This window comes from Oryzias latipes, chromosome 13 (assembly GCF_002234675.1).
Source record: "Oryzias latipes chromosome 13, ASM223467v1".
Taxonomy (NCBI): domain Eukaryota; kingdom Metazoa; phylum Chordata; class Actinopteri; order Beloniformes; family Adrianichthyidae; genus Oryzias; species Oryzias latipes.
The window spans coordinates 19,455,589-19,483,299 of NC_019871.2; the positions used below are offsets into that span (position 1 = coordinate 19,455,589).

Genomic DNA, 27,711 nt, shown 5'->3' on the forward strand with positions numbered 1-27,711 from the left:
GTGCTTGAAGCTGATCAGCCTGTATATGCCCTAAAGATGGTCAACAAAGATGGAGTACAGGCCCGGGGGGACGTGGGGTTGAAGGCATTATGGAAGAGATGAGCAGACTGCTCCGAAGGAACGTTCTATGTAAGAATGCAGCATTGGGAAAAGAGGCTTTTCAGGTTCAATTACCATCTCTTTCCCTATAACCCCCTAAATCGTCAATTTGTGCAAACATTGAAACTCTGAATATGCAAAAGCTTCGGTCTTGATCATCTTAATCGCTGTCATTCTACCGTATTTCCATGAGCAGAAGACATGTGCTCTCTTTGTCGTTTTTTGTTGTTTTATCGTCTCCTCCTCCAACAATGACTGTAGACTTTTGTGCATGAACAGCAAGTTTGTAGCTTTCATTTGTGAGTGCAAAATTTAGATAAAAAAATAAACAAACACACAAGTATGATGGCACTGCCAGAAAAAAAGAGATTCAACAATCATTTCTGCTTAACCCAAACAACTCTGGCCCTCTCTGGGACTTCTTTTGTTTTAATGGCGGTGGGCACACAAGTGCATGTCCACCACCTATGGAGCGTGGATTCTCATGTAAAGTCTAATTCTTATGTAGTATTTGCAGTGGTTAGTATTTGTTGTAGTTATTTCTCGTCATCACTTCTATCTCAAAAATTTCATTAGTCTTCCATTTTATTTTCATCCCTAAAAGTTCTTTCATCAGTATTTGTCTTTGTTTAGTGTCCTTCCTTCAATTTAATAAGACATGTTCTATAGTCTTACATTTGCTGCAAAATCCACATTTTCCAGTGATATATAGCTTAGTTGACCTGAGTTGTGACTATCCTGCTTTCAGGTCTATTTTGACCCGTGGTGGGCCATCAGGCTTCTCTGAAAGCCTTAAAAATATTTGAATATGTTAATTATATTTTGACCATGCATGCTCATTAAATCATTGCAAATGGTCCGTCCATTCTCTTTTATTGTGTTTATGATAGTTATGCTGCTTCCAGACTTAAAAAAAAACTTTAATTCAAACAAAAGATGTCAACAGAATTGTGTGCATATGTGTAAGTAGAGCATGCGGACAAAGTGTGAGGGTTCTGTTGCTTAGTTTGGTTTTTATGTTGTTTTGGTCATGATCTGAGTTGCCCTGTCTGTCTGTCTCACCAGATTCAGGTTGTTCATCCACAGCTGGTCTTCATTTAGTTGATTACCCACAGTGTACATAAGGGTCTGGTTTTTCGGTCAGCTGTTCTTTACTGCTTTGCCACCTTTTGTTGCTTCCATGGGCTTATTTATTTATTTTTGTCATGTTTCAGTTTGTTTATCTATTAAATGTTTTTATTTTCTGTCACGATGCCTGGTCTCCTGCATTTTGGGTCCACCACCATCAAAAGTTCCCAAAATAAAGAGGTGAGAGAAAAAAAGACAAATCCAGGCGGAAGCTCAGGTGCTGAGCTGCAACCTGTGACGCTGCTTTGACATGATGCACAACGTAAGAATCCTGTTGCATGTTTCATGAATCTCATTGTTTGGGTCTGAACTATTTGTATCAACTGTTTACCTTGTTGTTGTTGTTTTTTACCGGTTTTCCTTGAATGCCCTCATTGAACCTTCATCAAATAAATCGGGCTCACTATTTGGTAAATCAAGTGCAATATGTTTTAAGGCACACTATCAAGTTCATACATATCTCTACTCGTGCATATCTTTAGCAGAGGGTCAAAGTCTGCCCTGAAAGGGAATAAAGAACTGTTCCTGCCTTCTGCAAAGCTCGAGTGCATAAATGTAAGCAACTCTGAACTTTATTACACCCAAAAAGAGAACATTTTCATTCCAAAATATCAATTCACTGAAAGGCACAGATATAATTGACGGTTTTCTTTTTTGTTCTCCTGTAATAAAGACATGAAGTGCTTAGTTGAAGTAGCAATTTCAGGTCAAATTTTCCCCAAAATGGACGTTACATGATTTAAAAGGTCTGTACCATGGAAAATAAATGTTTGAGCTTTTAAGTTTATAATTCATTCCCCACGAAAAAAAATCCCCAAAGTGGTATTTTGATGCGTTCACGCATTTCTGAGTTTTCCTCTAAAAACCTACGCTCTGAGCACCAGCCCTCTCTATCCATGAAAACGAGTCGATTCTCACATTGTGACGTAGACAAGTCAAAACAGCCCTGTCCAGAAAGGCTAACAAACACACATTCTCAGCAGAGCAAGAGGTGATTGGCAAAACACTTTCTTTGTATATTCACAATATGCACATCTATCTTTGCAAAAGTTTGGATGATGTTTGTTTTTGTGGGTGACACGCTGCCGAGGCCGACTCTAGGTTGACGTTATGAAAGACGGCACCCACACAGAGCGAAAGCAGGTGCCTCAGAGAAAACACTCAGAAAAAAAATAATTTAATAAAAAAATGTTTTCTTCTGTGAGCCAGGTAAAATATTATCACATACATGGATATTGTTCACTATAAAAGGCTTAAGAATTGCATGGCCCGTTAAAGGGCAGATTTCAATTTATATAGCCCAAATTCACAACTAAAGTTGTCTCTGTGGGCTTCGTAAGTCTTGATGGGTAAATATACAATCAAAAAGGATCATAAATGCATAGAATTCAATAGGATAATATAGGCTAAATTGTGTTTTGAAAAACCTCTTTGCTTCAAAAAGTCTTTCATTTGGTTTGACGGTGTTCTGTTCATTTATATTTTTTATTTCAGCCTTTTTAACCCTTGTGCTATCTTAGATGACCCCACCCATACATTGACGTGTTCTCCCTACCATGACAAAGGTGGATAAAGGCGGAAAGATTTCATGTAATCCATGGACACCAGTGAAGATCACAAATCATTGAAGAAAAAAGGTTCAGAGCACTGTCTAGTGGGTCTAGATGATCCAACTCCCAATGTTAAAGTACCTAGGATAGCACAAGGGTTACACCTGTGAATGACTGAGATGTTATTGAAAACCACAAAGAGAATTCAAACTATTTCAGTTTGGTCTTGGTTTTCTGCTGTCTTATCCAAAAGGCTTTGTCAATTCGGACAAATGATAAGAGGTGAAACGTCTTCTAACTTTGAAAACCAAGTCCTGTTGACAGCCCCTAAACCTACTACTATGATGCAATCAACCTGGATGAATGAGAGTCTTCATAGACATGCTGTGATTCAGTTTAACTGCATTTTATGAAACAACAGCAAATTCTGTCAAAACAAAAAAACATTTACTCGTAAGCCACAATATTTTAAACCGGATTTCAGTCAGACAACTCTTGCAGAAGAATATTTATTTCACAACATCTTTAGGTTGACATTCACAATTTGATTCACAACTTCGTTTGGGCATAAGGCTCCGTTCAATTCCTTGAGACAATTATTTTTTCCATACACTTTCGGGTAACAACCCCGTAACGGAGCCCACAGGTGGAAGCCGGGGAGGAGGGAGGGGCAAAGAATGAGCGCTGAAGGTAAGAGAGAATGAACAATTGTACACCTGACTTAAATAGGACGCTAAGCAGGTGGGTTAATTAACTGACCCGCCCTAGGGGAGTAACCTGCAATTCTGCCGAGTGTCTGCCTGAAATGCGACGAGTCGCTATTTCAGTCAGACAACTCTTGCAGAAGAATATTACTTTCACAACATCTTTAGGTTTTCACAACATCTTTAGGTTGACATTCACAATTTGATTCACAACTTCGTTTTGGCATAAGGCTCCGTTCAATTCCTTGAGACAATTATTTTTTCCATACACTTTCGGGTAACAAGCCCCAACACCAAGATCATCCAGAAGAAGAAAATGTGAATGTATAATCAGTGTGTAAATAAGATGAGGTGTGAGGTGACACACTCACCAATGCAGCCGACGCAAATGGCATTCCATTTTCACTTCATTTCATTTTCCAGTATGACTGCTATGTGTTTACCCGGTACCATTGACCGTTGGGCCGCTCCCTTCGAGAACCACTCTACGAAGGGAACATGCTATCTAGTGTATCTGCTATGTGTTTACCCGGCACCATTGACCGTTTGGCCTCTCCCTTCGAGAACCACTCTACGAAGGGAAAATGCTATCTAGTGTATCTGCTATGTGTTTACCCGGCACCATTGACCGTTTGGCCGCTCCCTTCGAGAACCACTCTACGAAGGGAACATGCTATCTAGTGTATCTGCTATGTGTTTACCCGGCACCATTGACCGTTTGGCCGCTCCCTTCGAGAACCACTCTACGAAGGGAACATTCTATCTAGTGTATCTGCTATGTGTTTACCCGGCACCATTGACCGTTTGGCCGCTCCCTTCGAGAACCACTCTACGAAGGGAACATTCTATCTAGTGGATCTGCTATGTGTTTACCCGGCACCATTGACCGTTGGGCCGCTCCCCTTCACCAGGGGAACATACTACCTGAAGAGAGAGGGAAGAATGAAGGGGAGCCAACAAGATTACACAACCTGATTCCATTTTAACACCAATGCAGTTAATCCTTCTCATTCGCGGCTTCCACCTGACTTAACATATTCATCATTCAAACCAGACTTGTTTTTTCTTTAAACCGCTAATATTTCATCAGAATTTAATCTAACATATCTCTGAAAGGCGGAAGAGGACCCCCTTCCCATTGCTTTTAGCGGAGATGATGGCACATGAAGAGCAGCAGTTGTAGCGGCGCCTATTCTCAGGGAGTGCAGGGTGTAAAGGTCTGACGGAAGACCGCAGGACAAGCAGACGTCTTTGCAGCACCAGATCAAGGACTGCAGGGGTGACATCATTCGCCGGAAACGGAGAGCAGACAGGGAAGTAGGGGTTCGTAGGCTCAGGATGCAATGCATAGATAAAGACAAAGCATAATTAGTCTCGGCAAAAGAATATAGAAATAACCCAGAAACCGCTTAGTTTTAAATTCTTGATATAAATGGAATAACAGTGCTTTTAAAGAACAGTTCTGAGAAGTGAAATTTAGTTGGTAATTAAGTAAATGTCCCTTCATGGATTCATTGCACCATAAAAGCCGCCAGAATCACAAATTCCAGCAAAGAATTGATAGAGAAATATAGAACCTGCAAGAAATCTTAACACCAATTTAATGTACACTAATGTAAGAGAAGTAACCTTTGACAATTCCAGAGGGACGCACCTTCAGAAGGTCATCGAGGAGCAGGCGATGGAAGGGTAACCAAAGACCAAGAATATTTGTAGATGAGGAAGGTCATCATCCCACGTAGCAATGGATCGCAGCTCGGCCGGTTATGACATCACTGGTCCTGAAATAGGTGGACAACGAAGCACAGACTATTGAAGTTTTAATTAGCCAAGGGCGTCTGGATACTGCGAAAAAAGAAGAACTTCCGATCCACGAGGGATCGTAGGTTTAAGTATTTTAGCTAGACTGAACCTTAGCATTTAGAGGCAGAGAATAACAAGCCTCTAAAGGAGATGCCTCTAGCCGAGTGTCATCTGCTTAAACAGGGCAGATAGAAGACTAATGGACACAAGATTTAACTCTTGAACTAAGCTTGAGAGAGTGTAAGTGATAATTTCTCCGGTCAGGGTTAAAATTGCTCATGGTGTTATTAAACACTACCCAGTCAACCGATGACACATAAGATTATCATTTCACATAGAAACGGCCTCAATATAATCTCCATGGCTGAATTCTCTCATAAATTGTACTATGCAAAAATAAATAAAATCTCATCTAACCACACGATCCCTTACAAACCATTAGAGCTGTGAATTCAGGCAGCCGGACAAACACAAACCACTCTTCATAAATCTTTCCCCCCAAAACCAGAAGGCGCAGCCTCAGAAGAACAAGTGGGGGGAGCCTGGAGATACAACAGTCATTACCATAACAAAACCACTCCAAGCATAGAGAGGGAAAGATCAAACGCAAAACACGAAAATCCAGAACTGGAACATGTGGCCCAGGATCGAGCTACCCAGAACAAGAACACAAGATGAACAGATTACCGTGGGACCAAAGCCACAACAAATTTCAGGTGGCCCAATCATTGACAAATCATATTCAACCAAAGAATGAATAAACAATACACTGCACAAAGCTAGAGATGACATAATGGGGAGCGGCAAGCATCAATGAACCATCCAGATCCATAGAAGAAAAATAAATCCGGATGGGTGGATGACCATACAGTATAGACAACGTGGAAACCCAAAACAAATTTTTCCACAGATTCAAAAGACCAGGGATACAGAGGAAATTTGGCCACCGAGAAATCATCAATAACTCGCAAAATGAAAGGGACCCATCGCCTATAAATATCCATTGCAGGGCTTCTGATAATAAAGTTGATATTATTAAGACTGCCACGACAGCTGAAAGGTAAACTGACAAACACTTCGAGCGCCAACTGAATGCCAAAGACGCCACTGAGAGGCATAGAGACAGAACAGTGAGAACATCGGCGATAACAGTCATCCTCAGCCTTATATCCCGTTCGGAGGAAAATCGTGGAGACAGCATAGGCAGATGAAGAAAATATATACTAATCCTGAAGGCGCATGGGGAACCAGGCCACCGATGCCCAGAAAATGAACTGCGAGGCGCAAACAGGTCCAGATCAAGAACGTCAACCTGAACACTTCCTAGGGGCCACCCTCAGTGGCGGCTTTGAAAACGATGCCCTGGACGAATCCCTCACATAGCCCCCACAAAGCTCCAAGCCAAACCAGAGAGAGAACAACAAATTAACTGCCCAGCCGAGAAAACAAGGCCGCGACGAGACTGACACACTCACCAATGCAGCCGACGCAAGTCCCTGAGGACAGGGCAGGACCCAATGGGGTACACAGCAGGGAAAAACAGGCGGAGCAGAACCAGATGCAGAACGTGCGGGGGCAACGAACGAGGATCGCCGAGTGAATAAAATGAGCCATAGACGCTGCATAAGAGAGACCAACCATAGGGAAAATGTCAACGGAGCAGAGACGGGTCCAAGAGAGATGAATTCACATTCTGACTAACCAGCAGCTACAACAACGAAGAAAATGAACAGAAGAACCGCCATAATAATAAGCCAGCATCGAATTGAAGATAATCAAGATTTACACTCAGCTCCCAAAGAACAAAACAGCAACAGAAAAAAATGCTAAAAGCCACAAAAAAAATTCAGCCAGCATGAGAAACCTGTTTAAACGAGGACCGCCAGGCTTCACAACCACAAAAAAGACCCCACAACCCCTGAAACAACAACCGGACGAGGCAGAACTGCAGCAGAATAGGAATCAGAAGTGCATCATAAAGGACCATGAAACAAATTCCCATACAATTCCCAGGGTCCTTAGGGGCGTGACGTCACCGAAGTAAACAGGAAGCAAGGGCGAAGCTTTAGAAAAAGCAACAAGGGAAAAGAACCGCTTGCCGCTCACCGTAGAAATTCGGCTGACCACGGCAGACGAGAAGACCCGGACTGTTCCCGATCGGGGGCCGCGGACACCGCGGATGCACACCCCCTGCAGATGCACGCGACCGTTGCGAAACGAACACGCTGTGCGCCGTCAGCCGCCTGCTGATCGCCGCAAAAGGAGAGCAGACGCGGCGAAACGAAAACCCACATCAGAAAAATGGGGATCATCCATCCGAAGGACGGGGGGAACACAGCAAGACGCCGAAAGAGAAGGAGACCCGCGGGCTCGGAGACCGGCGAAGAATGAGCGCTGAAGGTAAGAGAGAATGAACAATTGTACACCTGACTTAAATAGGACGCCAAGCAGGTGGGTTAATTAACTGACCCGCCCTAGGGGAGTAACCTGCAATTCTGCCGAGTGTCTGCCCGAAATGCGACGAGTCGCTATTTCTTGTTAGTATTTCAAAAATCGAAAGTTTTCAGCCAAAATATTAATGTTTTTGCTTCATTATATCATGTGTAGGTTTTGCATGAGAAAAACCTCATCGATATGAAGACTACAGACCATGAAACAGATCAGCGTCATTTTGACACGTTTGAAACCACAAATGGTGAAGCTTTGGCTCAGAGTAGTTTTTGTTTTCAAACCCACTGGAGGAATCAGAGACCTCTTCTGCTTCAGTGGATGCTCTTCAGCACATCACAAGGACGAGGACACATAACACATACAGCATGTTACTCCATTTTCCATATTTTCTTTTGAGGGTTTCCACCTGTTAACCCCTTTGTGGGCTTTTCTCCACCTCAGTGAGTTTGCTGCTGCTTCCAGAGATGAAATTACTGATGCCTGGATTAGCTGTTCTTTACAGGAGAGAAGAAAAGAGTCGGGGGTGGGGGGTGAGGGGGGATGCAGACGGGACAAAATACAGTTATCTCAGCCGGAGGTAATGACAGCCAAAGAAAAACTGAAATCTGCCTCACTGGGATTAAAGTACATAAAGTATCGCTGGGTTTAGGTTAGTTTGTCAGATTTGTCGGAAGCTGAAGAAACACTGAAAACCACAAACCTTTACCGAAAGAAGGCAGTTAGAAGGTAAGGAGCGGGTCTCCCTTGGGGGGTCCTGGCTCGTACCTGGGGTTGGGGCGGGGGGATGCCCGGAACTCCTGGGTGGTGGTGGGGTGCTCGTCTGGGGCTGTGGGCGTCCTTCTCCGGTGGGGCCCTGCGTTGGGTTCTCCCGGCGCGGCGGGTGGGCTGCTCTCCTGGTTGGGCTGGGGCGGCGCTCTCTTTCCCTCCGTGCCTCCCTGCTCTCTGGCTCTGGGAGCCTTGCGGCGGTCCTGCTGGCCCTGGCCTGGGTGGCGGGCCTGGTCGCCCGGGCGGCGGTTGTTCCCTGCCGGTTCCCGTGTAGCGTTGGGGGGATTCCGGCTGCCGCTGCTGCTGTGGTGGGGGTCTTGGGGTGGGGATGGCTGGGCACTCTCCCTCCTTCTTTTCACGTTCCACCATCCATTTTAGAAGAACATAAACACTCACCTGAGCACAGGTGTTAGCTCACCTTTGCACTAACAGTTTGCATGACTGAATGACTGAAATATTTCACGCTAGTTGGTTTTAAGGCATGCGTGTGAACACTATCTGTTTTGTGTACATGTCGACAGGTGGACATTTTTGCAGCTAGCAGGTGTGTTTATAACACTTGAGTGTGTGTGTGGACAGGCTCCGCCCTTTTTGTACTACATTTGAACCTTACCATAATGATTAACAACCAGTAAACTTGTTGCTTTATGCTGCTTCATGGTCTTATCCCCTTTCCCCTCCTATTATCACCCTCCTACCCCCCCCCCCCCTCTAACGTCCCTCTCTCTTCTTCCCCTCTTTCCTTTTCCGTCCGGTCCAACACCAAAGATTTTCAAACATGATTGAAATTAATAAAGTTTGGCCTCAATTACAAAAGGGGTTTATTCAGACATACCTTTGGTTTGTCTGAAGATTAATAACCCCTCTTGTTAAAGTAAAATATGTCCAACACAAGAGGCCCTCAGCTCTCATCTGTGTGCCCAGCTGTTGGACAGGACAAGTTAAAAAAAAAAAAAAAACAACAAAAAAAAAAAAAGGTAAGGAACTTTTTAAATTGAAAATGACAAATTTTTAAAAGGTTACTGAGAATTATGCAGTTTTGAGAAAAGAATAGATAGAATTCATTTATAAATACAAACAAAAATGAGAAAATCTTGCTAAAAAAAGGCAAAGATACAGTTAATAAATGCTAAAAGCAAGAAAAAAGAAAAGAAAAAAGAAAAGTCACAGTATTAGAATCCTAATATCTTGGCTAAGCTTTTCATGGAGGAAAACTGTCCTCTGATTAAGAACTGGTTAAGCAAAAAAACATTTAACTTGATGAATTGATTTTTATTGGATATATCTGGTGTTTGTGATTCATGCGTCACAGTCTGTCTGAGTGAGGTGAAGCCTAAGTCCGATGCACCAGTACATTGGGGGGGGGGGGGGTGTTTGACCTGTCCACATGCAGTGGTGGTTTTTCAGGAACGCATTGAAGGCAAGGCAAGGCAAGGCAAGGCAAGTTTATTTGTATAGCACAATTCGTACACAAAGTAATTCAAGGTGCTTCACAAAACAGAAAAATGCATTAAAATCACAATACATCATTGAAATAATCAACGTAAAATTTACTTTAAAAGAAAAGAAAAAATTTGAAAAATGATTTAAAAATAAAGGAAGGAAAGGAAAGAAAAGTGCAGATAGGACCTTTCAGTCATATACACGGCTAAACAGAAATGTTTTAAGTCTAGATTTGAACATGAACACAGAAGAGGCCTGTCTTACGCCTTCAGGGAGGCTGTTCCAGATTTTAGCTGCAGAATATTGAAACGCTGATTCCCCTTGTTTAGTTCTGACTCTGGGAATCAACAGGAGGCCGGCCCCTGAGGTCCTCAGAGTACGAGATGGTTCATATGGCACTAACATGTCAGAGATGTACTTTGGTGCTCGGCCATGGAGAGACTTGTACACAAGCAGAGCTGCTTTGAAGTCTATTCTTTGAGGTACAGGGAGCCAGTGCAAAGACCTGAGCACAGGACTAATGTGATCATACTTCCTGGTTCTGGTCAGGACTCGAGCAGCAGCATTCTGGATGTACTGAAGCTGTTTTACACCTCGTTTGGATTGAACACTGGTTTTTTAACACGCTTTCAGCACACGCCGTTCACACAGATCTGTCGCTACCCCATACAAGTGCGTATAGTCACAGTTAGAAGAGGCACTCTGGAAAATGTTGAAGTGGTGAAAAACTGGGGAATCCTGCTTCAGCCTTTCGCCTTACATCTCTATTCTGGTATAATAAAGGACTCAATGTCATAGAATTCCAGCTGGGTACAAACCACAGTTGTTAATTTCTTCTCCATGGTCAATTTACAAACGGTTGGCACTTCCACTTTTGAAAAAGACGCCATATATGCAACACTACCAAATCCTGAATGCACTCCTTGCAAAGTTTAGTGGATTTGGGGGTGTTGTGTCTCATCTACTTTCTCCTTATCTACTTTTATGTAAGTAAAGATGAATTCTGTCCATAAGTGTTTACTACAACCTGTTGCCCGGAGCATGCCTATAGAAAAAATGTGCATGAATATTTTCTTTCTACGGGTTCATCGAGCAGTCTAAGACCTTGATATTTTGTGTGGGCCATCTGCGTTTCCTGTACAGGTTTGACCACCTGTATCCACCTATAAGGGCAGTTAAGACTAAGGCTTTAGGTTTATATTTCAGGAATGCAAAGACTTTTAACAAACTAGACTTTTTATAGATAATCTATAAATAGTTTTAAAAACTAATGTCAAGGGAGAGTTTAGTATGTTCTGTTAATTAAATTCACATAATATATAGAATCATTATACAGACATTATTATCTTTTTTGATGGTTATGGTCTAAAGATAATGTAAACCTGAAAAACAATGTAACTGAAAATCCGAACCAATCAAAAAAAGGCTTTTGAAAATTGATTTTATTTCCTTTCTCTAAATACTTGAATCAGTGTCCTTTTACTGCATCTGAATTACTGCATTGGTGTCATCGCTGCATGGAGGCCATCAATCTGCAGATTCTGCAGGGGAAGATGTTCAGGTTGCTTTGATAGCTGGAAAAAAAAGCCTGCAGTTCTATAAATTTTAATGTATGGACCAACAAAGAAAGAAAGGAAGAGGGCAGCAGCGAATACCTAATAAAGAATTGTGGAGTCTATTGATCTGTTTGGCATCGCAGACTCTCATTTGGCCTTTCAATTATTCAGTCATTTGTATGATGTTGTTTCCCCTGAGACAGTTCAGGTCTACTCTCACGACTCCCATGTGGGCTGCCAAGAAACTCAGAGCTTCACTTAAGAGTCTGCTTTCAAATGGAAAAATGAAGGATTTCAGCATTAAAGGATCTTTCTTCCCACAGATGTCTCTTAAGATAGGGAGAAGCACTTGGTTACCCTCCTCAGTCTGTTCTCTTTACACCTTACAGTCTGTTCCACTTTTATCCTCTGGAGGTTTTCCTGGAGGTCTGTGGTTGGAGGTCTCTTCTTCCTCTTGGACCTCAAACAGACAGGTTCCCCTGCTGACTCTGGTTTTGCTGGAGCTGTGAAGCTATTAAGCTGCATTCACACCAAACACGATTTGCAAGTCAGGGGTGTCCAGTTTCAATGTAAAGTCAATGTACAGATACGATCAGAGGTCCTACAACACGTTTTGAGCATCAGGCACGGCAGTCTGGCATCAGCACATTTTGGGTCTATACTCAGCTGGTAAAGAATTTGCATTGTCTTAGACAATCAGGGACTCAGCTTTAGCCCATGACACGCTGATGAAGTTATCAGTGGGTTGAGTACAAAGCCAATACTGATCGTTCTCCGTCTGAACTTTATAGCCTCTTTTTTTGTTTATATCAAGACAATCATAAAAACATCCTCAAATTTTTTTCTTGTTTTTTATGTTTTCCACACTCACACTCACTGTCTCTCCTTACACACACACACACGCAAGCACGCGCGCGCTAACACACACACACGGTCCCCATCATACACGCCCCCCAAAGAAATAGACAGCTTCTAGCCTGTTCTAGCAACGGTGTCCCGCTTCATTAGTTACCGTTTGCGTCCGGACCGGACATGACAGCGGTTTCCAACTACGGTCTGAAGCCTGAGGCTGAAAGGTAACACGCTGACAGCAACATCAGCGCACAAAAGCACCTTAATAAGTCATGTGATCTCAGTTGGTGGTGTCCTGAATTGACGTCACTGACGTACGACTCGCATTTACTGGGGAATAACCGATTTGTCTGCTTACATGGCACACGCAAATGCACGTATCCGATTCGTTTCCGATTTATTTCCACATATGAGAGAGGCCTGTATCCGATCTGAGAAAAACGGAATCCATGCGCTTTTGTCCTGCTTACACATTCACCGATCATATCCGATCTGTGCCACGTGAGAGGAAAAAATCGGAATTGGGTCACTTGAACCATGCAGTGTAAAGGCAGCCTATGACTTTCCAAAATCCCCCTCATTGAGCTGTTGTGTTCTTTATGTTGGATTGTTTTATTGTTATATAATTTGGTATTAAGTCGCTGTTTTTAATAAGTTGGAGTTTTGTGAATGTAATTTGTTGAGTGGCTAATGTTACATTAAAAAATATAGATCTATATATCTATATACATTTGTCATTCATATTTATTTCTTTGCATTTAAAATTTGTTCTGCACCACTAAATGTGCATCCAACATGCAGGCAATTTACTGTATTCAATTCTTCGGCAGCAACAATAATTCACAAATGTATTAATAGAGAGATCTCATTTATATTACAACAACAGTTGCGTTTTTTTTGGTGCTCCTGATCAGTTGGAGGGCCCACAAATTAAATTTCGCTTAGGGCCCCCAGAAGACCAGGGCCGGCCCTGCTCACTCCACTCACATGTCATGGAACTAATTCATTAGATGTTATCATACATGTGTGAATCTCAATTTGTTAGCTTTTGGGTTGCTGAAGTAAAAATTGATGAATAAAACAAACGAAAGCAGCACCATTGAATTTTGCTATTTTTATTGTGTATTTATAGCTTGTGACTAAGAAATGCAGGAGATCCTGTGGAGAACTTTTGACCCAAAGTCCAGAATGGTAAAGTCTGAACAAAAATGCATTTAAAATGTACTTCCCAGATATGGGAATCAAAATAAATTTCTGGACAATTTTCAGGGCTATGGAAAAAGAGAAAAAGGAAATCCTGACTTTAATCTCAGAAGTCTAACTTTAATCTGTGGACTTTTTTTCAGAATTATGAACCACTGGTGCATTCAACAGGGTTTGTACGGTCATGGTCACGCCCCCCGGGATAAAGTTTTGGAAATTGAAAATCCCATTTTGGTAAAGTTTGTAAAAGTCATGAAATGTTAACATTTTTAATATTTTGGAGGTGAAAAAAATAGAAAAAAAAATAGTTAACATGAAATTTGAATTTAAATTGTGGCAGAATTTCAACATCAAGCTATTTATGATGGGAATTTACGTTGCCATAAAGCAGGTCAAGTTTTCATCAGTTCATGCATGGCGCTTTCAACTTGCTATCAGACGTGTAAAATGCTATGTAATGCTGGAAAATGTAGTTTTAACAACAAGTGGGTTCATATTTGACTAAAAGATCTTACACATAAGAAGGCCCAAGACCATTTAGACATTTAAAAACTATTTAAAAATATCTTTAAATCAATCCTGAAGTATATGGGGAGCCATTGCAGGGATTTCACAGTCACGGTGATGTGAGCCCGCCTTCTGATCTTGGTGAAAACTCGTGGAGCTGAGTTCTGGAGAAGCTGAAGGTTCTTAATGTTCGTTTTTGAAGGACCAGCAAACAGGAAGTTCCAACAATCAATTCTGCTGATGATGAAAGCATGCATTAGAATCTCCATATTAGCATGAGAGAGTAGTGGGCAGCCCAAGCCAAATTTCTAAGACCATAACAACCAGTTTTAATATCCTGTTTAATCAAAGTTAGTTTAGAGTCGAAAATAACACCCAGGTTTCTAACTATTTCTGAGTAACTTAATGAAAGGTATGCTAGCTTCAATAGCTGTTTATCTCTTTTGGCTTCAGGACCAATTACTAAAATTTCAGTTATTTCCTGGTTGAGCTGCAAAAAATTATTTGCCATCCATGATTTCACATGTGGATCTGTTTTTCCACGTCCCTCTCTCTTCTTCCCCTCTTTCCTTTTCCGTCCGGTCCAACACCAAAGATTTTCAAACATGATTGAAATTAATAAAGTTTGGCCTCAATTACAAAAGGGGTTTATTCAGACATACCTTTGGTTTGTCTGAAGATTAATAACCCCTCTTGTTAAAGTAAAATATGTCCAACACAAGAGGCCCTCAGCTCTCATCTGTGTGCCCAGCTGTTGGACAGGACAAGTAAAAAAAAAAAAAAAAAACAACAAAAAAAAAAAAAAGGTAAGGAACTTTTTAAATTGAAAATGACAAATTTTTAAAAGGTTACTGAGAATTCTGCAGTTTTGAGAAAAGAATAGATAGAATTCATTTATAAATACAAACAAAAATGAGAAAATCTTGCTAAAAAAAGGCAAAGATACAGTTAATAAATGCTAAAAGCAAGAAAAAAGAAAAGAAAAAAGAAAAGTCACAGTATTAGAATCCTAATATCTTGGCTAAGCTTTTCATGGAGGAAAACTGTCCTCTGATTAAGAACTGGTTAAGCAAAAAAACATTTAACTTGATGAATTGATTTTTATTGGATATATCTGGTGTTTGTGATTCATGCGTCACAGTCTGTCTGAGTGAGGTGAAGCCTAAGTCCGATGCACCAGTACATTGGGGGGGGGGGGGGGGGGGGGGGTGTTTGACCTGTCCACGTGCAGTGGTGGTTTTTCAGGAACGCATTGAAGGCAAGGCAAGGCAAGGCAAGGCAAGTTTATTTGTATAGCACAATTCGTACACAAAGTAATTCAAGGTGCTTCACAAAACAGAAAAATGCATTAAAATCACAATACATCATTGAAATAATCAACGTAAAATTTACTTTAAAAGAAAAGAAAAAATTTGAAAAATGATTTAAAAATAAAGGAAGGAAAGGAAAGAAAAGTGCAGATAGGACCTTTCAGTCATATACACGGCTAAACAGAAATGTTTTAAGTCTAGATTTGAACATGAACACAGAAGAGGCCTGTCTTACGCCTTCAGGGAGGCTGTTCCAGATTTTAGCTGCAGAATATTGAAACGCTGATTCCCCTTGTTTAGTTCTGACTCTGGGAATCAACAGGAGGCCGGCCCCTGAGGTCCTCAGAGTACGAGATGGTTCATATGGCACTAACATGTCAGAGATGTACTTTGGTGCTCGGCCATGGAGAGACTTGTACACAAGCAGAGCTGCTTTGAAGTCTATTCTTTGAGGTACAGGGAGCCAGTGCAAAGACCTGAGCACAGGACTAATGTGATCATACTTCCTGGTTCTGGTCAGGACTCGAGCAGCAGCATTCTGGATGTACTGAAGCTGTTTTACACCTCGTTTGGATTGAACACTGGTTTTTTAACACGCTTTCAGCACACGCCGTTCACACAGATCTGTCGCTACCCCATACAAGTGCGTATAGTCACAGTTAGAAGAGGCACTCTGGAAAATGTTGAAGTGGTGAAAAACTGGGGAATCCTGCTTCAGCCTTTCGCCTTACATCTCTATTCTGGTATAATAAAGGACTCAATGTCATAGAATTCCAGCTGGGTACAAACCACAGTTGTTAATTTCTTCTCCATGGTCAATTTACAAACGGTTGGCACTTCCACTTTTGAAAAAGACGCCATATATGCAACACTACCAAATCCTGAATGCACTCCTTGCAAAGTTTAGTGGATTTGGGGGTGTTGTGTCTCATCTACTTTCTCCTTATCTACTTTTATGTAAGTAAAGATGAATTCTGTCCATAAGTGTTTACTACAACCTGTTGCCCGGAGCATGCCTATAGAAAAAATGTGCATGAATATTTTCTTTCTACGGGTTCATTGAGCAGTCTAAGACCTTGATATTTTGTGTGGACCATCTGCGTTTCCTGTACAGGTTTGACCACCTGTATCCACCTATAACGGCAGTTAAGACTAAGGCTTTAGGTTTATATTTCAGGAATGCAAAGACTTTTAACAAACTAGACTTTTTATAGATAATCTATAAATAGTTTTAAAAACTAATGTCAAGGGAGAGTTTAGTATGTTCTGTTAATTAAATTCACATAATATATAGAATCATTATACAGACATTATTATCTTTTTTGATGGTTATGGTCTAAAGATAATGTAAACCTGAAAAACAATGTAACTGAAAATCCGAACCAATCAAAAAAAGGCTTTTGAAAATTGATTTTATTTCCTTTCTCTAAATACTTGAATCAGTGTCCTTTTACTGCATCTGAATTACTGCATTGGTGTCATCGCTGCATGGAGGCCATCAATCTGCAGATTCTGCAGGGGAAGATGTTCAGGTTGCTTTGATAGCTGGAAAAAAAAGCCTGCAGTTCTATAAATTTTAATGTATGGACCAACAAAGAAAGAAAGGAAGAGGGCAGCAGCGAATACCTAATAAAGAATTGTGGAGTCTATTGATCTGTTTGGCATCGCAGACTCTCATTTGGCCTTTCAATTATTCAGTCATTTGTATGATGTTGTTTCCCCTGAGACAGTTCAGGTCTACTCTCACGACTCCCATGTGGGCCGCCAAGAAACTCAGAGCTTCACTTAAGAGTCTGCTTTCAAATGGAAAAATGAAGGATTTCAGCATTAAAGGATCTTTCTTCCCACAGATGTCTCTTAAGATAGGGAGAAGCACTTGGTTACCCTCCTCAGTCTGTTCTCTTTACACCTTACAGTCTGTTCCACTTTTATCCTCTGGAGGTTTTCCTGGAGGTCTGTGGTTGGAGGTCTCTTCTTCCTCTTGGACCTCAAACAGACAGGTTCCCCTGCTGACTCTGGTTTTGCTGGAGCTGTGAAGCTATTAAGCTGCATTCACACCAAACACGATTTGCAAGTCAGGGGTGTCCAGTTTCAATGTAAAGTCAATGTACAGATACGATCAGAGGTCCTACAACACGTTTTGAGCGTCAGGCACGGCAGTCTGGCATCAGCACATTTTGGGTCTATACTCAGCTGGTAAAGAATTTGCATTGTCTTAGACAATCAGGGACTCAGCTTTAGCCCATGACACGCTGATGAAGTTATCAGTGGGTTGAGTACAAAGCCAATACTGATCGTTCTCCGTCTGAACTTTATAGCCTCTTTTTTTGTTTATATCAAGACAATCATAAAAACATCCTCAAATTTTTTTCTTGTTTTTTATGTTTTCCACACTCACACTCACTGTCTCTCCTTACACACACACACACGCAAGCACGCGCGCGCTAACACACACACACGGTCCCCATCATACACGCCCCCCAAAGAAATAGACAGCTTCTAGCCTGTTCTAGCAACGGTGTCCCGCTTCATTAGTTACCGTTTGCGTCCGGACCGGACATGACAGCGGTTTCCAACTACGGTCTGAAGCCTGAGGCTGAAAGGTAACACGCTGACAGCAACATCAGCGCACAAAAGCACCTTAATAAGTCATGTGATCTCAGTTGGTGGTGTCCTGAATTGACGTCACTGACGTACGACTCGCATTTACTGGGGAATAACCGATTTGTCTGCTTACATGGCACACGCAAATGCACGTATCCGATTCGTTTCCGATTTATTTCCACATATGAGAGAGGCCTGTATCCGATCTGAGAAAAACGGAATCCATGCGCTTTTGTCCTGCTTACACATTCACCGATCATATCCGATCTGTGCCACGTGAGAGGAAAAAATCGGAATTGGGTCACTTGAACCATGCAGTGTAAAGGCAGCCTATGACTTTCCAAAATCCCCCTCATTGAGCTGTTGTGTTCTTTATGTTGGATTGTTTTATTGTTATATAATTTGGTATTAAGTCGCTGTTTTTAATAAGTTGGAGTTTTGTGAATGTAATTTGTTGAGTGGCTAATGTTACATTAAAAAATATAGATCTATATATCTATATACATTTGTCATTCATATTTATTTCTTTGCATTTAAAATTTGTTCTGCACCACTAAAGGTGCATCCAACATGCAGGCAATTTACTGTATTCAATTCTTCGGCAGCAACAATAATTCACAAATGTATTAATAGAGAGATCTCATTTATATTACAACAACAGTTGCGTTTTTTTTGGTGCTCCTGATCAGTTGGAGGGCCCACAAATTAAATTTCGCTTAGGGCCCCCAGAAGACCAGGGCCGGCCCTGCTCACTCCACTCACATGTCATGGAACTAATTCATTAGATGTTATCATACATGTGTGAATCTCAATTTTTTAGCTTTTGGGTTGCTGAAGTAAAAATTGATGAATAAAACAAACGAAAGCAGCACCATTGAATTTTGCTATTTTTATTGTGTATTTATAGCTTGTGACTAAGAAATGCAGGAGATCCTGTGGAGAACTTTTGACCCAAAGTCCAGAATGGTAAAGTCTGAACAAAAATGCATTTAAAATGTACTTCCCAGATATGGGAATCAAAATAAATTTCTGGACAATTTTCAGGGCTATGGAAAAAGAGAAAAAGGAAATCCTGACTTTAATCTCAGAAGTCTAACTTTAATCTGTGGACTTTTTTTCAGAATTATGAACCACTGGTGCATTCAACAGGGTTTGTACGGTCATGGTCACGCCCCCCGGGATAAAGTTTTGGAAATTGAAAATCCCATTTTGGTAAAGTTTGTAAAAGTCATGAAATGTTAACATTTTTAATATTTTGGAGGTGAAAAAAATAGAAAAAAAAATAGTTAACATGAAATTTGAATTTAAATTGTGGCAGAATTTCAACATCAAGCTATTTATGATGGGAATTTACGTTGCCATAAAGCTGGTCAAGTTTTCATCAGTTCATACATGGCGCTTTCAACTTGCTATCAGACGTGTAAAATGCTATGTAATGCTGGAAAATGTAGTTTTAACAACAAGTGGGTTCATATTTGACTAAAAGATCTTACACATAAGAAGGCCCAAGACCATTTAGACATTTAAAAACTATTTAAAAATATCTTTAAATCAATCCTGAAGTATATGGGGAGCCATTGCAGGGATTTCACAGTCACGGTGATGTGAGCCCGCCTTCTGATCTTGGTGAAAACTCGTGGAGCTGAGTTCTGGAGAAGCTGAAGGTTCTTAATGTTCGTTTTTGAAGGACCAGCAAACAGGAAGTTCCAACAATCAATTCTGCTGATGATGAAAGCATGCATTAGAATCTCCATATTAGCATGAGAGAGTAGTGGGCAGCCCAAGCCAAATTTCTAAGACCATAACAACCAGTTTTAATATCCTGTTTAATCAAAGTTAGTTTAGAGTCGAAAATAACACCCAGGTTTCTAACTATTTCTGAGTAACTTAATGAAAGGTATGCTAGCTTCAATAGCTGTTTATCTCTTTTGGCTTCAGGACCAATTACTAAAATTTCAGTTATTTCCTGGTTGAGCTGCAAAAAATTATTTGCCATCCATGATTTCACATCTTAAATACAGTCAAAAAGTGCTTCTGTTGGTCTCGCTCCACCAGGAGATGTAACTATGTAAAGCTGGTTCACACCCATCTCAGAGACGTCACACCCATCCCAGAGACACTTCAACCTGTTGCCATCAGGGAGGAGGCTGAAAAGTCTGCAGGCCAGAACCAGCAGACTAAAAGACAGTTTCCTCCACCAGGCAATACCTCTGGCCCCTCCACTCCAACCTACTAGCTCACATTGAAAACTTCACACCATTTCAGAACACCATCATCACTAAAGACTGCCATCACTGACTCATCCACTTACTGTTCTCAGCACTGATGTCACTTTAAACTGCCACTTTAACATGCCACTGTTCTTTAGCACTGTTTAGACTACTGTTATTCCTCTGACTATTACTGTCTTTTTATCCATTTTTTAAGTTGTTTATTTATTATTTTATATACTGCTTGCACTGTGGGGTGAGAGGAAAGCAATTTCATCTGTGCTGTATGTCTTATGGATGCACCATATTTGACAATAAAGCTGACTTTGACTTTGATATAATCAGCATAGTTATAAAATCTGACGTCTGATGGCATTCTCCAAAGGCAGCATATATGTTATTAATTCTACAGGTTGGTAAGAAGATCAGTAAAACAGGAAAAATGATTGATATCTGTAAAAATAAGTAGTAAAACCTGTGTTCAGAATTCTTAGTGACTATTGAAAATGGTGTATAAATGATTCGATTTATAGAAATCCTGTTTGAACCAAAAGACTCCTCATTCAATATGTGTTTTTATAGAAATCCTGTTTGAAACAAAAGACTCCTCATTCAATATGTGTTTTAGCTGCTGGACAGCAGAAACAAAATGTTAACAGGGAAAAAAAAGTTCGCACAATGACATCATCACTGATGACATCATCAGTGATGATGTCATCAGTGATGATGTCATTTTAAACTTTAGATGTAATGACATCATTTGACATCAGCGGCTGGATTGTGTCACCTCTAATTTTAGTCTTCAGAGGCATCATTTGACATCATTTGAATTCATGTGACTTCATGTGACATCATTTGACATCATTGGACCTCCTGAATTTCATCCTCAAGTATGAGGCGTTTTCAGAGCAAAGGGATTTAGAGTTTGTGGGCAAAGACACGATAGAGAAAGAAACAGGAAGGTTTCACATCTTTTGTAAACAAGAACTTAGTGTGAGTCAACTTTTTGAGATTTCTTGACAAGTTCATTCAAAATGTCACACAGCGAAGAATTTCAGCAGACGGCCGTTTCCATTCAAGAATTAAATAACGTCACAGAGAGAATTCTGCAGCAAAATGACACTTTGAGCAAACATCTGGAGAAAATTTGCAAGAGTTTGCAGAAAAGGAAAGATTTGGACAATTCATGCAAAGAATTGAAAAAGACACGCAAAGCTGCTATGGAGGAAAACAAAAAACTGGTGAAGCAGCTGGAGAGTCTGAGAGTGGACGTGGAAAAACAGATCCACGTGGAAAATGTGTGTGAAAAAGAGAGGACAAAAAGATCTCAGGCCTTGGAAAGTAACCAAGACCTGAAAACAATAATAGCCTCTCTCCAGGACAGACTTCAGCAGCTGCAAGGAATGGAACAAGAAATTTCTGACATGAAAGGTGAACGTAAACTTTTGGAACGGGAGAACAGAGGTCTGCAATCCCAACTAAAGAAACTCCAGAAGAAGACTGCCCGCAAAGCACACCTGGAACCTGATTTGAAAAATGAATTTGATGAATTCCAGGCTTTAAAACAAAAAACTGAAGAACTGAGGCAAAACCTTCAGGAGCTGCAACAACAAAATGAGGAACAAAAAGAGATGGCAGACAACTATCCTAGCATGATGGAAGATAGGCGACGTCTCACAGATCTTAGGGCTCAACTGGAAAGAGAGATTTCTGATCAGAGACAGCAGCAGGAGGAAACACGCCAGCTGATTGCTCGACGTGAGGAGGAAAAGAGAGAACTGGAATTGCTCAGAGAACAAACAAACGCCTTCACAGCAGAGAGACATGCACTGGCAGATGAACTGCAACACCGTGAAGCGTTGGAGTCTGAATATAAGGAGATGCAAGCACAAACTGATGACTTGATGACAACATTCCTCCCCCTAAACATAGAAGTTGCCGAGCTGCAGCTCAAGGTTTCAAACATGGATGAGGTGCAGGAAAAACTGAATGTTGAAAAGGAGAAAAATTCAAAGGCAAAGACTGAGGTTACAAAACTAAAACAGCAGCAAAAGGAACTTTGTGAAGTGGCTGTACAATACAACAAGTTACTGAGCAAACTGGGACCTCTTCAACAGCAAACAAAGGAGCTCAAAGACGAAAAAACCATGCTGACTGATCTTCTCAAACACCGTCAAACATTGGAGTTTGAATACAATGAAATAAAAGCAGAAGCTGAGGAGGCAGAAGCTTACAACAGTCAAGCTCTGGAGGAGGTTGATTTTCTGAAGGGGAAGCTTTCAGAGTTCAAAGATGTGGAGACAAGAATTTTAAAAGTAAAGGAGGACAAATTGAAGGCAGAAGAAAAATATGAGCGTCTCTATAAGGAACTCCAAGACGTTACAGTTCAGATCATGGCTCATAAAGGGAGCAATGCTGCTCTAGAGAAAGAAATCCAAGATCTCCAGAGAGAAGAACAAGAACTAATAGAGCTCAGAGATGAAGTTAACAGAATCTCTGAAGAAAAGTCCCAACTTGAAGACAAAAAGAAGCAGCTTCAGGATAAAGTTTCAGAACTGAAACAGCAGAAAAAAGAACTTTGTGAAGTGGCTGTGCAATACAACAAGTTACTGAGCAAACTGGGACCTCTTCAACAGCAAACAAAGGAGCTCGAAGACGAAAAAACCGTGCTGACTGATCTTCTCAAACACCGTCAAACATTGGAGTTTGAATACAATGAAATAAAAGCAGAAGCTGAGGAGGCAGAAGCTTACAACAGTCAAGCTCTCGAGGAGGTTGATTTTCTGAAGGGGAAGCTTTCAGAGCTCGAAGATGTGGAGACAAGAATTTTAAAAGTAAAGGAGGACAAATTGAAGGCAGAAGAAAAATATGAGCGTCTCTATAAGGAACTCCAAGACATTCAAGTTCAGATCATGGCTCATAAAGACAGTACTGCTGCTCTGGAGAAAGAAATCCAAGATCTCCAGAGGAAGGACCAGGAACTAAAAGAGCTCAGAGATGAAGTAAACAGAATCTCTGAAGAAAAGTCCCAACTTGAAGGCAAAAAGAAGCAGCTTCAGGATAAAGTTTCAGAACTAAAACAGCAGAAAAAAGAACTTTGTGAAGTGGCTGTGCAATACAACAAGCTACTGAGCAAACTGGGACCTCTTCAACAGCAAACAAAGGAGCTCGAAGACGAAAAAACCATGCTGACTGATCTTCTCGAACACCGTCAAACATTGGAGTTTGAATACAATGAAATAAAAGCAGAAGCTGAGGAGGCAGAAGCTTACAACAGTCAAGCTCTGGAGGAGGTTGATTTTCTGAAGGGGAAGCTTTCAGAGTTCAAAGATGTGGAGACAAGAATTTTAAAAGTAAAGGAGGACAAATTGAAGGCAGAAGAAAAATATGAGCGTCTCTATAAGGAACTCCAAGACGTTACAGTTCAGATCATGGCTCATAAAGGGAGCAATGCTGCTCTGGAGAAAGAAATCCAAGATCTCCAGAGAGAAGAACAAGAACTAATAGAGCTCAGAGATGTAGTAAACAGAATCTCTGAAGAAAAGTCCCAACTTGAAGACAAAAAGAAGCAGCTTCAGGATAAAGTTTCAGAACTGAAACAGCAGAAAAAAGAACTTTGTGAAGTGGCTGTGCAATACAACAAGTTACTGAGCAAACTGGGACCTCTTCAACAGCAAACAAAGGAGCTCAAAGACAAAAAAACCATGCTGACTGATCTTCTCAAACACCGTCAAACATTGGAGTTTGAATACAATGAAATAAAAGCAGAAGCTGAGGAGGCAGAAGCTTACAACAGTCAAGCTCTGGAGGAGGTTGATTTTCTGAAGGGGAAGCTTTCAGAGTTCAAAGATGTGGAGACAAGAATTTTAAAAGCAAAGGAGGACAAATTGAAGGCAGAAGAAAAATATGAGCGTCTCTATAAGGAACTCCAAGACATTCAAGTTCAGATCATGGCTCATAAAGGGAGCAATGCTGCTCTGGAGAAAGAAATCCAAGATCTCCAGAGGAAGGACCAGGAACTAAAAGAGCTCAGAGATGAAGTAAACAGAATCTCTGAAGAAAAGTCCCAACTTGAAGACAAGAAGAAGCAACATCAGGATAAAGTTTCAGAACTAAAGCAGTAGCAAAATGAACTTTGTGAAGTGGAGTAAATATTGGGAAAAGCCTTTATTTAGTACATAGTAGGACACAAAAAGGCAGAAACTAATGTTTAAAATAGGGTGAATGGGAAAAAAAAACAGAAATGGGGTAAAAAATTGGGAAAAGCTTTTATTTAGTACATAGGACACAAAATGGCAGAAATATAAAAAATAAAAATAAAAAATGGGATGAAAAATAATCTAATAAAAATGGAAATGTTTTTAATTGGTACATAATCCTTGTGCTATCTTGGGATATGGTTTATAAATATGTGTGTTGTTGAATGCATGTGTTTGGTGGAGGAGGGGGGTTAACATAGAGTAACCTCCCCATACCCCACCCAATCAAGTCGCCTCTCTAACAAGCAATGTCACTTGTTAGGGGGGGACCTCAGGGGGGGTACACATTTTTAAAATACCTGCCTCCCCCCTACTGGACAAATGCAAACACAACACACACACACATGAAAAAGGGGTTAATTAATTTGTCGAAATCCATTTAGGTGTTTAAAAAAAAGGGCGACACACTAATAAGTGTGTTTGTGTGGGTTTTCTCTGAGCACTTCAGTTCCCCCCACCCAACCTGAATGTAGTGTCTTTAGGATTATTATTAGTCAAAAGTTGTAAATTGGAGAGAAAAAATGTTGCAATTCTGTCTGCTGGTTGAAGACAAAAAACGCAAAGAATAAAAAACAGATGTGATTTATTAATTATATAAAATCTGGCCAGACCTAAAATGTAAAAAAAAAAAAGGGCGACACACTAATAAGTGTGTTTGTGTGGGTTTTCTCTGAGCACTTCAGTTCCCCCCACCCAACCTGAATGTAGTGTCTTTAGGATTATTATTAGTTAAAATTTGTGAATTGGAGAAAAAAAATGTTGCAATTCTTTCTGGTGGTTGAACACAAAAAAACGCAAAGAATAAAAAATAGATGTGATTTATTGATTATATGAAATCTGGCCAGACTTAAAATGTAAAAAATAAGGGTGACACACTAATAAGTGTATTTGTGTGGGTTTTCTATGAGCACTTCAGTTCCCCCCACCTAACCAAAAATACAATTCCTGTAAAATTTGTAATAAGTTGACTGTATATTTTTATTTAAATTAATTTCATTCAAAAAAAAAGAAAACATGAAAAAAGTTGAAAAGGAAATAAGTGCAACACACTAAATTTATCCCCTCTGTGAACCGCCACCTTAACGTGGTGGAGGGGTTTGTGCACTCGAGTGATCCTAGAAGCTAATCTGTCCAGGGCTAATGCCAATGGCATGGTGTCCCACGACAGACAGGCTCTAGGTGACGAGTCAGACTAAGAGCGGTTCAGAATCCCTCAACTGAGTCAGAAAGAACAAGGTCCAGTTGCAACACAGGTTGCAGTCAGGCCAGGCTTGGCCAGGCCGGGGTTCGCAGATGAGGGCCTGCTGGCCGGGGCTATACCCATGAACCCTGGTTGAGTCCAACCTGGCAAAAAGACACAAAATCACTCCTCCCTATGCCAACTGATGAGGAACTGATGCATCGTGGTTCGGGTGACAGTTGAAGGCGGTTTGCTCCTTGTTCTTTATCAATAGACCTTTTTCACACTTCCGCATTTTTCGACCGGAAATACGTCAACGAAGTGTAAAACAACTTCCTGTTAGCATATATGAAAAATTGCAGAGTCAAGGAGTTGCAGTTTTTTTAGTGTTCCAGGCTGTTCGTCTACCAACCGAAAACAGCCCTACCTTTCATTTCATTATTTTCCTGTGGATCCAAACCTGAAACCCAAATGGATACAGGCGATCCGAAGAGAGGAAGAGCATAGTTTTAATGTAAATACAGGTAGCACCGTCTGCTGCCGGCACTTTGCTCCGGATTGTGGTGCGGCTGCGTCGTTCGTCGCCTGAACAGTGGTGTTGTCCCGAGCCTATTCCCTTGGAACAACTTTACTGCTCCTTTGAGAAGGCAGTCAGTATATGACAGAACCTCAAACGTCAGGCTATGCAGCTATGCTGTGAAGATTGCGACATGGTGGCTAAGCTAAGGCAGTAAAGATGGATCACGACCACGTGACACACCCAACTGCAGGTAAGGTTGTTCATAATGTGTTTTGTAAACATTAGTCAACTATGTGTACCGTTATTGGATAAATGCATTTCTACCTGAACAAATTAATGTTTATAATAAAAGCTGTTTATGCTCTCCCCTATTTGAATTACATGTATTTAATTAATTTTGAGTATTTTGTCATTTTGTGTTTTCCTTAAAATAAATAAAATGTATTTGCAATTAAATACTTAACATACTTTTCGAAACATTACTCTGTTGTGTTGAAAGGTAGCAAAAATATGTTAAGACTAGTTTTTAATTTCTTTATCTTCACAGGTGCTCTGGATGAGGCTTTTGATTACATCCATGACTTAGAAGCCAATCTCCTTTGCTGGAGCCAGGAGACGATGTTATGGCGGACAAAGAGTTCCTCGTTCAAGACCTCCTTACTGACATTGGATCTAAGCTCTTCATTCCACCTTTTAAGCTTTCAGCTCAGTTCAGCAAGGAGGAAACGGAACAAACCCAAGCCATTACCCGCCTCAGAATTATGGTGGAAAGTATGATCAGTAGGATAAAGTCCTTTCACATCCGGGACTCTCCCGTGCCGCTCACACTGATGGGCAGTGTGAATCAGATCTGGCTTAACTGCCGTGTTTTGGCAAATTATCAAGGACCTTTTTGTTTTGAAGAGTGAATTATGTTTGGTATGTAAACAATGAATAATGTGCAAATAGTATGGAAAAATTTAGTGTTCCCACATATTCTTAAAATCTAATTAAATATAATTGTTATATTCTTTATATTTTTCTGTTGTAATGTGACTATGACTTCACAAAAAAATTAGATGAACAAAAACAATTTTGGTCAAAATTGTGCCTCATTTAATTTTTTAGTATGCGTAACAACTGATTAATAACAACTCAAATAACATCAAAGATTTACAATAAAAAACAACATTACTGATCGTCAACAGTAAGACAGAAGGCTGAACTGATTGTTAAAGACAAGATAAGTGTAATTTAAGGTATGCATTCATGTATTTGCCATAATATATATACAAGTTCTCTTTCATTCCATCTCAGAAACCCCATTCAACACAGCCATGAGAGGTTGGGGCTGCGCCTGGCATAATCTGCTTCCAGATGCCATCATATATGGATCTGGCTGTGGTCCTACACAAGAGAAACACAAAATTATTGGTCACACAAAAAAAGTAAGACATGAGTGCATAACTACATTTAAATTTTATTCATTATATCTGCAATAACCATAATTTGGTTAGTCATAAGATTAGAAGAAACAACTTAACTTACTGTCACAAAGAAACAAAAAGTTAAATGAATCATCTGTATA

General features: G+C 40.6%; 1 protein-coding gene across 1 annotated transcript in view; it reads left to right on the plus strand.

The window, feature by feature from the left end:
• Positions 1-25,061, plus strand: part of LOC111948492 (putative leucine-rich repeat-containing protein DDB_G0290503) — a 42,208-nt gene extending 17,147 nt beyond the window's left edge. The window contains 4 exon segments of the mRNA XM_023961867.1: positions 22,456-22,492; positions 22,495-22,889; positions 22,975-23,011; positions 23,014-25,061. Of these exon segments, the coding sequence (XP_023817635.1) occupies positions 22,456-22,492; positions 22,495-22,889; positions 22,975-23,011; positions 23,014-24,309 (1,765 nt within the window). The 3' untranslated portion in view covers positions 24,310-25,061.
• Positions 25,062-27,711: the final 2,650 nt, after the last annotated feature.